A 15965-nucleotide genomic window follows, 5' to 3' on the forward strand; every position below is an offset into this window, starting at 1 on the left:
ACCACTTGCACTGTGTTATTTATTTCATGCAGTTGTATAGGCCTACTCACATTGTTTCAACATTTTTGTAAATTCCAATTTTAAATAATGTCTCGTTCCTTGTCATTGTCACTTATCAATGAAGTAATATCCGCTTTTAGAAACTATGGCAACACTTGTGGACAAATGCAGAAGTGGTGATTATAGAACGCAGCTGTGGCTAATTCATTACCTAATCCATGAAGATGATTAACTAATTCCATACGTCTCTAGATGGTACAACATCACCTTTTTCCACTCGTCTTCATAATGTCTTAAACTACACCTTTGTTATTGTTTTGAAAATGCGAACTCTAGTAGTGAAATCATACATATTGTGCCTTTAATGCGCATCAGACTCGGTGTGCGCATGACAGATTTTTAGGATGCCAAATCATGGAAACGAAAACGCATTTTGGATGAACAAAAGGCTAGAAATTACTCCAAGTACTACACTAGCACAAGCATCACGTAAAAAAAAACTCAAAAAGGAAAGAATTCAATAAATAAAACAAATTAAATTTATTATTTTCCCCTCCGTTCAGTGGTTCTCATCGATTCAATGTCCTGTAAATGAGGCAGTTTGTGAAAAGAGCCTAAAAGCTAAAGAGAACACGAGCATGAGACAGAACAATTCTTATCGCTTTCGTATATGCATAGTAAAGTGTACACTGACGTCTAAAAGGCAATGGACCATACACTGAGTAATATTAGGGTACCATTTCTGTGCATAGTTGTAACAAAAACACACAAATCTTTGATCTACTTCAGCAGTGGAGTGCATAGATACAGATAAAGTAAGAGATTAGTTCCTGAGAAAGAAAGAGAGAGAGAAAAGACAGGGATAAAGAGGACAATGATGTAGTGTCTTCCCAAAACCACACAACGAGTGTGAGTTCAAATAAACATCTTCATATTAGGCATGATGTCCCTTTAATTTAACACTGGATCATTCTCTCCAAGTTCTCTTTGTGTGTCTGCAAATGAATTTGAGCACATCATCCTTTCGAGCTGCTCTTCACAGCTCATAATATGTGAACGAGACCTCCTGTCCTCCACTGTTTCTCATTCCCAGTTACTTAACTCCACATTGAGAGAGAGAATGTCCTATCGGGAGAAATTACTCCCTGGGTTGATCTGGTTTCAACCACGTCCCGTCGTCTTCGACTTCCTTCTGGACGACGAGGAGCATCTCTGCAACATCCTGAGAAAGCTGTTCGATGAGAAACGACCTTGAAGGAAGAATGATGAAAAGTAAAGATCAACATCACTGATCATCACTGCGATAAAACCCAGATATACCCATTATGAAAAATGTAAAAGATTAGAAACCAATAAAACATGGGGAGAATTGCAGGTGGTTGGTGATCTCACACCAACAATCTACATATACAGTAAAGTCAGACTACATGATCTTGCATGTGGTATTACCATCTGTCTGTTTACACTTGGTAACAGCATCTGTCTCAAGTGAACCATTCCTAAGTGGCTAAGACACTAGGTACTATGCCTCTCACAAATGTTATTGCACAAAAGAAGTCCTAATAAAAGAGCTATATCTTGAATCCCACTGCAAAATGTATGAGCTCATTTTTTTTATTTTTACGCTCATTTAAATGTACATGTGATGTGGTTGCATGCATCTGACTACATCCAGTCGGGTTTGGTTGATCAGATCACAAAATATTTCGGACTCTGTCTGTATTTAGTGTTCTCATCAGATAGTCCAAGATGCATAATAATGCAGTACTATTGTACAGGTAAATAAGACCTTATAGACCCTGATATATCCCGAACTTTCCTCTACATTTTTGGGAAACTTTAAATGGAGGACCAGTTAAGAATTATGTTTCCACTTGGGCCTGGTTCGGCACGACACGGTTACAAATCATTCTTTGCCTGGCTGTCTAACCATGCTGATAGAATTGTGTAGTGACGTCACCATTTAGGATTGGTCACTTGTCTGGCTACAAGATCAGGGAAAAATTCCTGAAAACAATAAATAAATGATCATGCTCCATAACGTCCACATACCGTCTGTAAATTATTGTGCTACTAAGGCAATGACTAACGCATTTCTATTAGGGATGGGCATTCGATTAAGTTTTCTTTGTCGATCGTCGGGAGAATTAACGATCGACTATCGATTAATCATTAATATTTTTATAATAAAATTTGTTATTTAACTTTTATACTTAAAAAATGCAATGAATACAAATATACAGCATGTTTTTCCTCGATGAGACCTTTATTACAAGATCAACTTGTGGCAGACAGTTAAACTATGTTTCAAACATATATGTGCGTGCATGTGCGGTGCTCTAAAGCAGCGGAACCTGCAGCTGCGAGCCAGCGTTCTTAAACAGAGACCTCATTATTAGTTCCAAAATAAAAAAAAAACACAGATTCATGTTTAACACTAAATTAAACAAAAAACATAATACACTTAGATCTGAAAGGTTTTGTCAAAATGTAACTCAAAATTATTCAAGCCAGAAGAAAGTGCAAGATATTAGCCTTCCTAACATTAGGCTATAACAAATTAGGCTACTTAAAGCCTCGTGAAAAATAACTAACTTTAGTAACTTGCATAAAACTTCTGCACCAGTCTACTGATTTTTTCTTGAGAAATAAATGCATGTTTTGGGGTCAGACGCGACCGCAACCCATGGTGACCGTCAGTCCAGCCGCCGCCGAAAACCTCGCCGCTCCGAGGAGACTGACCGGGATGCACACGTACCTCAGGCTCAGCGCTAACTTATTCCGCATACAGAGTATGTGTGAAACAGCGTGCGTTTTGTGAGCCTCATTTATCATTGTATAATTATACTAACATAGTCTTTTAGTTTTTATTTGTTGTAAAACAACAGTAGACACAAATTTACTATGGTCTCCAACTCCACAATATACCATAACCATGGTATTTGTAGTAAAATTGCGGAAATAGAAATCGCTTTTAATCTGCAAAAAAAAAAAAAAACATTTTCACAATGATAAAACCATGGCTAATTTTCCTAAGGTAGTAATTACAAAATTATATATGTTTGAAAGACGGAGATGCGCACCTGTCAATCTATTACATAACAGAGCGAGGCCAGAGACAAACGTGCTCATAAACGGGAGTAATATGAAATAATGTGTGCATCTTTGAATAACTGTAAGTATACATTTATTTAAAATATATTTTTGTCATATAAAGTTTTTAGACATGGCCTAATAATGCTTTTTTTCACTTTTATTGCTCATTTTTCCGCACTTATTGTGCGGGTAACAGCGTTTTTCACGCATTTACCTCAGAGATTATTTTAGCAATATTGCTTTTTTCCCGGTAATAATAATACAATTTATATTTCAATCCTGTTTCATTGTCTGTTTATTTATTTCATTATGCTGTTATGTTAATGTGAGGATATTTATTATATGAAACGTGCCGTTATATGAATACTTTTGTATAATATTCAAATTATATGCGGAATAATGTGTGCATCTTTGAATAACTGTAGGAATACAGTTGCTTATTTTTGTCATAAAGTTTTGAGAAATAATAATATTGTGAGGATTTATTTCCATATGAGATGCTTTTTGTCGTTGAATACTCTCGTTTAGTATTTGGAAATCATATACATACATAGTAGGAAATATATAATGTGGAAGGGTAGACTTGCAAAGTTACTCTGCTTATTTTTATTTATGATATATGTGGAGATAAATAAAGCATTGCAAAACTGCTGATTTGATCCATTCAGATCCTGACCACCAGGCTAGAGATTTTTAACATCCTTAATCCACACTTACTGGTCTGTCAAATAATATCTAAAATATATTGTTTTGTAAAAAAAAAAAAGATGCTTTGTTCTATTGTTTATGCGGAAAAGTGTTCACAGAAAGTGTCAATCACATGAACGTTTCATATGCAGAATAAGCGGTCAGCGGCGCACTGCAACGGGTGCTTGACGGATTCGCCGCACACATACGCAAACGCACTGCATACGGAGTATTTGTGAAACAGGAGAAAAAAATGCATTTGATTAATTGATAACAAATTACGAAATCGACGAAATTCTTAACAATCAATTATCGATCGTCGATTAATTATGCCCATCCCTAATTTCTATATTCCCAAGGATGCTATTATCTGACCCAAAGTGCAAAACTAAACACATTAAACCATATCCATGCCGTATTGGCAGTATCAGCTTACACAAGGAGAATAGACTGGAATGGAACAACTGGAAAGAATACACAACAAGAATGATTTGGCACAGGGGTGGAAAGCAACATTAATGTCTCACCTGAGTTCTGTTTCACCACCAATACAGACAGGCCCTTTTAATTTGGAGTCTAGGTTATAGTACTGCCCATTGACCTCTCGTACTGCCAGCCAGTGTCTGCGTCTCAGTGGGAGCGACACAAATCCCAGTGACACTCTGGATGGAACGTTCAAAATGAAGCCTTGAATTCTGTCCAGGCACAAATTCTGTACTGACCTGCAGGACAGAAATGGTCAAAAGTCTTTAATAAACATCATGATTCATAAAGTCACAGTTGCCCGTGCTTTAATAGACAGAGCGAAGAGTTACTGTCATACTGACCTGCGTTTGTCCCACCATACAGCAGCAAGCCCCCGACTCTGCAAAGCTGCCATAATCACATTTACATCATAGTTTCCTGTGCCTAACACTGACCGGTGCGGATTCATCACACACTGTGGGGCAAGCCTGTAGAAAAACAAAACACACAACATCACAAATGCATCAATACATCCTCATTTATTAACCACTTGAATAAATCACATCCTAGTTTCCTCAAGCTCTTAATGTAATCCACTACCCATCTATGATCTCTGTCAATGCTTTCCATAGGAGGGGATCCGGATGTATGCGAGCGGTGCAGTGGATATTGTTCAAGCATGCTGCATATTGTATTGTTACATCAAAATATAACAGAATCAAATCCTAATGCTTCATCTGGACTTATGGATTAATTAAAGGGACATTCCACTTTTTTAGAAAATATGCTCATTTTCCAGCTCCCCTAGAGTTAAACATTTCATTCTTACCATTTTGGAACCCATTTAGCTGATCTGCAGGTCTGGCGCTAGTACTTTTAGCATAGCTTAGCACAATCCATTGAATCTGATTAGACCATTAGCATCGCGCTCAAAATATCCCAAAGAGTTTCAATAGTTTTCCTATTTAAAACTTGACTCTTCTGTAGTAACATCGTATACTAAGACTGATGGAAAATTAAAAGCTGTGATTTTCTAGGCAGATATGGCTAGGAACTATTCTCTCAAACTGGCGTAATAATCAGTGACTTTGCTGATGTGCGTAGTGATATTACGCACTGCCTGCAAATAGTCCCCTTGGTAACTTTCAATAGCAGAGGACTACTTTCAGGGACTGCGTAATATCATTGCAAGTCCTTGATTATTATGCCAGAATGAGAGTATAGTTCCTAGCCATATCTGCCTAGAAAATCACAACTTTTAATTTTCTGTCAGTCTTAGTACACGATGTAACTACAGACATCGCACTTAGGTGCGATGCTAATGGTCTAATCAGATTCAATGGATTGTGCTAAGCTATGTTAAAAGTGGTAGCGCCAGATCTTGAGATCAGCTGAATGGATTCCAAAATGATAAGAATCAAATGTTTAACTCTAGGGGAGCTGGAAAATGAGCATATTTTCAAGAAAAGTGCAAAGTCCCTTTAAGGCCAAGATATCGAAAATAACAAGATGTGACACTGTTATTACTAAGAACATGGGACGAAGCAATGCCCAATATGTCTGCTCTGGCGATAGATGCCCCATCTTCCAGTTTAAACAACCAATCATTAATCGATAAAGACTGACGATTCTTTGGAGGAGGGACTCTGTATAGTCATGTGAGGCGCTTGCCAAACTGTGCGCATATGCAGTAGCTGAAATGACATTGAACTGTGGTGTTTGAGTGTAAGAAACAAACGTTATGGTACAGTTGATGACACATTTAATTGTTTATCAGAAATATGTTTAATTGTGATTTTATCATGTGATATCTTGGGTCTGATATTTCCTATTAAAGTAGATAGGACTTTAGTCTTGCATGACTGAAATAACAGCCCACAGACGTTGCAAACTTAGGCGTCTACTGGCGCAACTTCCCTAATGGGGCTTTGATTAAGGTTAAAGAAAACACCAGGTTTTTTTCCCACAGTTCTTACCTCAACTTAGACAAATTAATACATACCACTCTTTTTTCAATGTGTACACTTACGGTAATCTTTGTGAATGAATGGGGCTAGGCTAAATGCTAACACAGTCACGACGCACTGTAGAAATATTAAGTGCACGCATTGATAAAGGATAGGTATGTATTAATTTGTCTAAGTTGAGGTTAGAACATAGTGAAATATTGAAAAACTGTTATGTTTTTCTTTAAAGGAAACACCAGAAATGCTTGAAACACGGCTTTGAAAAATCTAACAACGAGTATAAACATTCACACATGTGACCTACATTTATAAAGAGTGCAGAGCTGCTTAAAGAAATAATTCATCTATATTCAAATTCGGCCAATTGAAATATGGCGGCACATTGATAACTTTGAATCTCATTGGTTCTTGCTTGTCTCGTTATGAAACACAACAACCAGTCACGAGATATGTAAGATCCAAAGTTACAAATGTTACAAACATGCTGCTATATTTTTAACTTTCTCTAATCTCTGTTGCCATGGATAAACAATGTATCACTCGCTAAATATGCTCAAAATAATCAGTGTTTTCTCTTACAAACCTATAGTTTCACTTCAAAAGTCATATATTAGCCCAATGGAGTTATTTGGAATTCTTTAATGATGAATGTATATACGCATTTTGTAACTTCGCCATGTTGGGAAATTAAAATTATTAATTTGTGTTCAACTGAAGTAAAAGAAAAAAATCTGGGATGGCATCCCTGCTAAAAAAATAATAGACACCATCACAGAAATTCTATGGGATTTATTGGTTTTAATGGGAATTTCATTGGTTGTATTAGAAACTATAATGGTCTCTATTGGTCTCTGTTGGTCTCTATTGGTATGTGTTGGGTTCTATTTCATTAAATCCTAATGGAATATGTCCCAAAACACACTACAAAAAGGAATTTTGTAGTGGCTTTGAGGGTAAAAGCTAATGGTTCCTATTGGTATTTTAATGGAAACCATTAGGAATTTCTGTAATGGTTTTATTGTTTTTTTTCAGCACGGATGGAGGTAAACTGTGAGAGAATTTTCCGTTTTTGGGTAAACTATTTAGTTAACACATTGTGCTCACCGCTTGCAGATGTCATCTGCTGTCTCTTTGGTGAACACTCTCTCCTGAAGCACATTGTTCAAAGCATGGATGGCGCAGAGCTCCAATCTCTGTTTCTCGTGAAACACTTCACCCCCACTCATACTCAACCTGCGAGATTAATAATGTCAAAGGTCGTCCACAGATTAACATTTTAAAAAAAACTTACGACATCTGAACACATTTGTTTTCAGGAATGCGTAAATGTCCAATGTTCAATTGATCTGACGACACATGAAAGCACGTGACTGAATGCACCATACCTTACGGAAGACAGCCGCAATGCAATGATCTGTTCAGTTATCGACAGTATTAAAATAAATGGTACTGAGACGTACCGTGAAACTAATCTTTATTGTAACATGAAACGCATTTATGCGATGTACTATCAGTTACTGAAACTAAAATAAAGACTAAAATGAGAACGCTATCGTTTTCTTGTCCGTAACGATCGGGCGGAAGTTGTCTTGTTGTTGTTGCGACGGTGACGCCCCATGAAGTCATGAAGGCGTGTTCGACTTCATGCGACGCTTCGCAGACTGATTGGAATATGACATCAAAATATCGCGAGAAACTGGGCTTTCGGGCAGTTCTCGCGGCATTTTTATGTCATAGGCCGATTGGCCTGCGCATTGCTGCACGAAGTCCGACGACGGGGAGTCGCGTAAGCTTTAAGCTCTATTGGTTAGCTTCAGATGCTAGTTTTTATGATTTGCTAAATAATGTGGATGCCATTATACACTCTACGACCACATGGTTAGTGCATAAGTTGCAATAAGTCCTTAAATGTATCTTATAAAAACGAATTAAGTGGGAAACGAATTAAGTCAAAACGTAGCGCTTGATTGCCCTCTAGCGGTTATTTAGTACTACTACTTACATTTGAAAAAATGATTAGGGGTCAAACTGACCAGATTTCATGGTTAATTCAGTCATACTGGAAAATAACTAATACAGTGAGATAACACATTTAATTGTTAGTTTATTTACTGCATACACATCAGACGCAAAAACATATATCATTATCATTTGCGTTGAAATCATATACATTTTACGCTTCTTGAACATTCATAAAATTGGTTTAAGTTTTGCCAGTAATTTATTTATTGATAAACTGAATATATTTTGTAAAATGTATGTAATAAAACATGTAAAAAGATTTAAGAAACCACTTAAATATGTTTTTAAGACGATGCCAAATACGGTGTAATTTGTATTAAATTTCACTTGAGTAAATGTGTCAAATGTAATTAATTTTTTATTCTTGAAAAAGTTACATTTTAACGTCTATACTTATTATATTTTGTTCAGTCTACGTTGGTTAGATTTTCTATTAAACAGCTTTTATGTTGTTATCTTGCAGCGTTTTTAACCTGGTTTAAAGGTTGCTATTTGAACATAGGGTATATATAATATCGTTTTAAATTAACTGTATGTTCACTATATGTTTAATTCTTTTTGTATTTTCTTTTTTATTATTTTGTTTTATATTGCGCAATGTCTTTTATTGGATCCTGAGCTCAAATAACATTTGCCCTGCCTTTGGGAGGGCACGAGTTATTCAAACGCACCTATTACCATGAAGCATTTTTCGCATTCTCAACTTTCTCTGGTCCGTGAGGTTTTTGCAATCTGCTACGTCACTGTAACCTAAGCCTTGGATTGGTTGTGACGCTACGATTGTTGCGCACGTGCGGCCTTTTCAGATCGTGATTGGACAAAACCTATTCGAACTGCGTCTTTGAGGAATTGTGTTGTTGTTCCTGTGTCAAAGACTGCTAACAGGCTACAATAGCCGTCGGTTGCAGATAGCCGAACAATTCAGCTTTATCAAAGACAAAATTTCACGTCATATCGGATTTTAAAACCTTTAAACAAAATATTTCATCCAAAGACGACGTCGAGCAGCATTCAACGAAAGAAATCACGAGAATATAGCCGGATAATTTAACGTCAACTGCTTAGCAAGCTCTCGTTAGCGTCGTCTGTTTGATAGCAACGCTAGCAAGGGGACCGACATTATAGTCACAAATTGGTCTTGTTAACGTCCCGTGCCTCTGTAGAAATACTTGGGTGTCTATATATGTTGCAGTATATTTGACTGTTTATCATTTTAAAGTTTGTTAAAGCGGGTCTCAGTTGCAAGCGCAAGAGATTGGCCGGTTTGGTAGCAGTTGGCTTTTTTTCTTATTTGGGATATTTTTTCTGGTTATCTGCACTCCATACACCTGGAAATGGTATGTTTATTTTGTGACGAATGATTATGTGATTGTGAGGATAATGTGAGAAAACAACTTTACAGTTGAGTTTATACATATTTTTTTTACAGTTTAGCTTGTTGGCTAATAGACGTTGCGTACTTGTTTAAACTTTTCCTCATTATCTATCTACTCAAACTTTTTTTGTTTAGACTAAATATTAGATTTTCAGCCATGTTTGATTTTTTCTTAATGATTTTTCGCTCTTTTCTTGGGCTTATAGAACGGAACGTGGATTGTCCTAGCCTGGTGGCTAAAACTGTACTTAGCCATAGCACACGTTAATGTTACATTGATCGTAGACTGAGGAAAAGTGCACATGTTTACTGTCAATAAACTAGTTGATCTTTAGTGTTTGATATGACACTTATGATGGATTTTGTGTGTCTTTGTGTAGAATTCAAACGTGGAGAACCTGCCTCCCCAAGTCTTGAGACTTGTCTATAAAGAGGTTTCTGCTTTGGCAGCAGACCCTCCAGAAGGCATCAAAATCTACCCCAGTGAAGAAGACATAACTGAGCTTCACACTGCTATTGAGGGCCCAGGTAGGAAATTAATATTATTGCTCAGTTTCAATTTTTGTTTATGGACGTAGCTTAAATCAGATGTTCCCTGTTTGCACGACAGAAGGAACTCCTTATGCTGGAGGAATATTCCGTATGCGTTTGGTTCTCGGCAAAGATTTTCCTGCTGCACCTCCCAGAGGCTACTTCCTCACTAAGATTTTCCACCCAAATGTTGGGCACAAGGGTGAAATATGTGTTAATGTACTGAAGAGGGACTGGAAGGCAGAGCTGGGTCTGAGACATGTATTGCTAGTAAGTAGAATCTTATCTTGGTGTTGTCCTATTAAACATTGGTATTAAAAAATATTTAGTTTTTTTCTACTTACAATTCCTATCTGCATTAATGGACAGTATGAATTCTATATAAATATCAATAAAAAACTTTGGAAACAAAAAATATTTAATTATGCTCTGTAATTTTTTTATGTGTACTTAAGATTAATTATTAGCGGAAAGACTATCTTAAAGGGACAATCTGCTTTTTTTGAAAATATGCTTATTCTTCAGTAGCCTGGTAATACCATCCTCTGCTATTTTGCTTCGCTTCATAGACAGAGTCTGGCTGGGCATAATTGACAATCGTTTTCCTTCTCGTGGGAGGGGCTTGTCTGAAGTTTAAAATCATTGGTCTAAACGTAAGCCAATCACACATAACATTTGGATATGATGTGCTTTATGCGCCGGATCAGCCGCATCGAATCTCTGCTGTAAAATACACGTATGATGTGAAAACAAACCCATCGAGCGAAATACCAGAGTTAACATGGCTATGAACGACTTTTGCAGATTACGTAAAGTAAATCGGGCCAGAGCTAGTTGAACACTATCCTTACGGTGGCTTTCCACTCGCGTCTAATGGGAGAAACGCCCCTCTCTCCTCTCAAACTCTTCCACCAGACAACCATAACCATATGTAAATTAAATCTTCCTACCTTATTTTCTGGTTAATCAGGAATGTCACCAAAGAATGCTTGCCCACGCATCCTCCACCATTAACTGTGAACAATATAATTCCCTTCCATGATTTCTCGATCGTTGTGCACGTCAAGCTGTGCTGCATACAGTTTCTCGCTGACGATCGGTAAAGTTGATAAATTAAACTTTTCCAAAAACTTGTCGGGAGCAGGGCAACAACATAATCTCCATTCAAATGTTTAACAAACACTTTTCTTGTTCGGGTTTAAGTTGGCAAGTGCCGGTTCTCCACAACAGAGCAAATAGCCTTCTGTGTCTCCATGTTCACAACAAACTACAACCGCGATTCGGCGTTTAGCGTCTACGTCACGGCTCTCAGCCCGCCCTCTGTTCGTTGATTGGGCGGTCGTTTTGAGACCGGGGGAAAACGGTTTGAATGGGAGGTATCTCAGACTGAGTACAGAAGCGTAATGAAATTTAGCGGAAGTACGAAGTCTGACGTAGTCAGGCTAATTCTTCAGCTTCTCTAGAGTTAAACATTTTTACAGTTTTGGAATCCATTCAGCTGATCTCCAGGTCTGGCGGTACCACTTTTAGCAAAGCTTAGCACAATCCATTGAATCTGATTGGACCATTAGCATCGGGCTAAAAAATAGTTAAAGACTTTCGATATTTTTCCTGTTTAAAACTTGGCTCATCTGTAGTTACATTGTGTATTAAGACCGACGGAAAATTAAAAGTTGCAATATGGGTAGGACTATACTCTCATTCTGGCGTAGTAATTAAGGACTTTGCTGCCATAACTAGTGATGGGAGAAACGAAGCTTTTCGAAGCTTCGAATCAATTGAACCAATTGCTTCGAAAATTGGTTCAGTTTTTCGAAGCAGTTCGAAACCCCACACACGCTGGCGACCCCTGCTGGTCAAAATAGTATAAAGCAGATATTGACAAACATTTTACACTTTTTTTACAAAATAATATCAAGATTTTTATTAAAATATGTTAAAAAAATTATTTAACTTAATTAAGACATAGTTAAAAGTGTATTATGTGTTTATAGTTTTATTTAGGGCAAACAAATCATTAAAACTAACTACCCTTTTAATTATGCACATTTCTGTCATTAAATTTGTCTATAAACAATAAATAGACAAAATGGCAGCGTTATTAGTCAGAAGGATAAATGTTTTATGGACTTTTATAATAAAACTGACCCGAGTTCACCAAAACATATTAGACACTGGTCATGTGATCAACTCCCCTAGTGGTGAACCATCGGATTTTCGAAACGTTTCGAAACAGTTATGACGTAATGAAGCCTCGTTTGCTAAAATCACGTGACTTTGGCCAGTTTGAAACACGCTCCGAACCACTGATTCGAAACTAAAGATTCGTAAATGTTTCGAAGCCTCATGAAGCAGTGCTTCGAAAACGACCATCACTAGCCATAACATTGCTGCATCAGAGGCAATGATATTACGCACTGCACGTAGATAGTCCCCTTGGTAACTTTCAATAGCAGGGGATTATTTTTGGGCACTGCGTATTAGGGCTGTGTATCGCCAACAATTTCCCGATACGATACGTATCCCGATACAAGGGCCCAGATACGATGCGCATCACGATACAAGACTATTTTGAATTACATTTTTGTTCTGAATTTAGTAACATTATTATGATTATTATTATTATTATTATCATCTGGTTATTGTACATTGAATTAGCAGTGTTGTAACAGTTTTGTTTTTGCCATTAATTTATTAGCTTCTGGGGTAACTCATAGAAATACTTGAAATCCCAGAGTTAGTACTTATGTTTTTTTTAAAGCAGTTTTACAAAGATGGTGCCTTACTCTAGGCATTATATTTGTCTCTCATTATTCTATATCTATGAATATATCTATAAACATGCAGTCAGACTTAATACTATTTAATAGAAATCAGATTATTAATGTGACAGCTATAGAAAGGAGCTCTGTATCTCTTCTCTAGACGTACACTTTTCACATGCAAATCTTTGTCGTGTTTCTTCTCAAATGCGTTAGTACTGTTTTATAAGAGAGTGGCTAATAAAGCCCTTTGCAGTAGTATAGGCTAAGATATCTGCGCTTTACTGAATGCGCGCGCGAGAGAGAGAGTGCCCAAGTACGCGGCTCGCTATACAGGCACGTGCGCCAGAAAGACCGACACGCAAAGTGAAAGTATACCCCGCTACCTTTAACTCTACGTTGCCTACTCCGCGGGACACATGCGTCCTTTCCATATGGATCACGGATCAACAGCGATTCGTCACGTTACTTTTAAAAGTGCATCCGAATCGATACAGAAGGTGCTGTATCGATGCACGCATCGTCAGGCGTCCATGACGATGTATCGTCGTATCGATATTTTGAACACAGCACTACTGCGTATGTCGTTGCACCTCATGCATGCACCCATTACAGCAGCAAAGTCCTTGTTTTAAATAGGAACAATCTTGAAACTCTCTGGTCATATTTTGGCGCAGCGCTGGTGGTCTAGTCGGATTCAATGGACTATGCTAAGCTACGCCAAAAGGTGTCCCACAAGACCCGGAGATCAGCTGATTGGAGTCCAAGACGGTAAAAATCAAATGTTTAACTCTAGAGAAGCTGGAAAAGTGGCATATTTTCAAAAAAAGTGTCTCTAAGTATTTATAACTTTGTTTACCTTTCACTGTAACGTTTTATTGAAGTTTAGGAGTCTGAATAGTTTTATGCAGCAGTAAGACTGAAAGTTGAAGTTTTGTTTTACTTGGTCAACACGGATAACTATTATAGCCAAGGCTAGATGCTGCCATGGAAACAAGATGATGTTTTTATGATTCTCAAATCTTTCCAATATGAAAATCTTTGATTTAGTAAATCTTTTTGTAATTGATTTCCCATGTTAAAACTTTTTCAATAATAAACTTTTCTTTTGTACTTCTGGTGTATTATTTCTAAGGTGGATATGCCCCATAAAGTCCTTATACAGATCTTAATTTTCTAGGATCAAGTGGCATATATCATCCACAACTTAAATTCTTTGTGTCTTTTTATAGACCATCAAGTGCCTTCTGATTCATCCTAATCCAGAGTCGGCTCTGAACGAAGAAGCGGGAAGGTTGCTTTTAGAGGACTATAAAGAGTATGCATCCCGTGCTCACCTTCTAACAGAAATCCACGCTATGGGAGGCACGTCGGGGGCTCCTCAAGAGCCTGCTGATGGACCACAACCCAAGAAACATGCAGGAGATCCAAATAAACGTGTAGCTGGGGTTGGTTTGGCAATATTGGGTGGTGGTATTAACGGCTCAAATAACAGCAGCAGCAGTGGCACAAGCAGTAGCAATACTAATATAGTTGCAAAGAAGAAAACCGATAAAAAACGAGCACTGAGGCGACTATAAAAGCGTGAATCTGTTTTTGTGTACATATAAATGTTGAAGTGTGCAGACCACCCTTTCCTCCTCCTCAAACTGTCTTTCCATTTTAGGATAGCACATTCGTTTTATGATCCTACCTGATTGCTCCCTGTGTTCGTTTTCTCTTCAGTTTAAACTTACTCTCAGGTCTTGAACTGTCCTTGTGACAATTCTTTATTTCATTCATTAATGGGGTTTCCTCTGTGTTTCCAAATGTTACAATTGTTCAGATTATGAAAACAGTAGTTTTTGAGAAAGATGATTATTATATGTGGCCTCTAGAATTATGTAATGCCCATCAGTGAGATTTCTAGCTATGTTTGTCTTGTTTCCTTGTCTGCAAGTTCTAGGAAACAGTGGCTGCTATAGTTCCCTGTATCCCCCGTACCGGTGGCTAGTACTGTCAGCACAGGCTTTCTATTGATACACAAGTTACCTTGCACAGAATTGAAGTGTTTGAATTTTGTCTGACAAGTCAGCTTATGAAATTTTTCTTCTGTGTCAGTTAAAGGAATAGCTCACACAGAAATGAAAATTCTGTCATTGTTTACTCACCGTTACTCTTGTTGCTTTAAACCCATGTCTGTCTTTTGTCTAACTCAAAAGATTTTAGGCACTTCACTTTCATTGTATGGTAAAAGAGCCTCATGAATATTTTTAGATATCTCATGTTCTACAGAACAAGGTAAGTACTGATTTGTAAGATGTGATGGTGAATAAATTATGACAGAAAATTCATTTTTATTTGAACTGTCTCCAGATGCAGGATATGCGTGTTGTTCTTCAGGGGATGATGAATGTTACATTGCAAAGGATAATATTGTGTATGTTTGTTACTTAAGAGGGGAAACAGAGGGGTGGGGGTAAAATGTGGTCTGAATATAACTGAGATGTTTTGTTATTTGCGAGTTTCATGCTTTTTTTGTGTGTTTGTGTTGTATCATTTCCCATTTTTACTTTTGTAGTCCACTTTTCAAAAAGCCTTTGTTTTTTTATTTTAAGTGAACAGCTACATTTTACCTTACACTTTGAGGCTGGAGTTGGAGTCAATAGAAATGTAGACCGGTTGGGGTAGAGCAAGGGGGCAACTATTTAATCATGAGGCTGAAAGATACTTCTGGCTCATCTTTCAAACAAAGTGTCATATGATCTTTGTCCAATCAGCCATGTTAGAAAAACTAACACGGCTGTTTCACTGTTTGGATGTCGAATTTTTGACTACTTTTTAATATGACCGCAGTTGCACTTTTCTCTAGTCCTACTGGTCTCTCAATCAACAAGCCTCTCGAGGAATCTGGGGCCTTCAGTTCCCAAAGATCTTGTCTAACAAAATGTTATGAATGTTGGGCAGGATGTACGTGCAGAAAGATGTTTGCCCATGTGTAAAATCTTGTGAATGAACAATAGGGCATTTTGTGGCCATTTAAGTTATTTAAATTAATAATAAAGGAATTTTAGAAAGAAA

At 37.4% G+C, this 15965-nt stretch overlaps 2 protein-coding genes across 2 annotated transcripts; one reads left to right on the forward strand and one right to left on the reverse strand.

Annotated features, from left to right (window-relative positions):
- Nucleotides 1-516: 516 nt before the first annotated feature.
- josd2 (Josephin domain containing 2) lies at nt 517-7837 on the reverse strand. Its single transcript, XM_055210160.2, has 5 exons — nt 7601-7837; nt 7320-7448; nt 4611-4736; nt 4311-4505; nt 517-1250 (listed from the first exon to the last, which is right to left on the reverse strand). The coding sequence occupies exons 2-5, from the start codon at nt 7439-7441 to the stop codon at nt 1139-1141; spliced, it is 555 nt and encodes a 184-aa protein (XP_055066135.2). The 5' UTR covers nt 7442-7448; nt 7601-7837; the 3' UTR covers nt 517-1138.
- A 1234-nt stretch (nt 7838-9071) lies between these two features.
- ube2s (ubiquitin-conjugating enzyme E2S) lies at nt 9072-15965 on the forward strand. The gene is made up of 4 exons (XM_055210159.2): nt 9072-9574; nt 9993-10140; nt 10223-10413; nt 14138-15965. The coding sequence occupies exons 1-4, from the start codon at nt 9572-9574 to the stop codon at nt 14483-14485; spliced, it is 690 nt and encodes a 229-aa protein (XP_055066134.1). The 5' UTR covers nt 9072-9571; the 3' UTR covers nt 14486-15965.

Source organism: Misgurnus anguillicaudatus, chromosome 10 (genome assembly GCF_027580225.2).
Source record: "Misgurnus anguillicaudatus chromosome 10, ASM2758022v2, whole genome shotgun sequence".
Taxonomy (NCBI): Eukaryota; Metazoa; Chordata; class Actinopteri; order Cypriniformes; family Cobitidae; genus Misgurnus; species Misgurnus anguillicaudatus.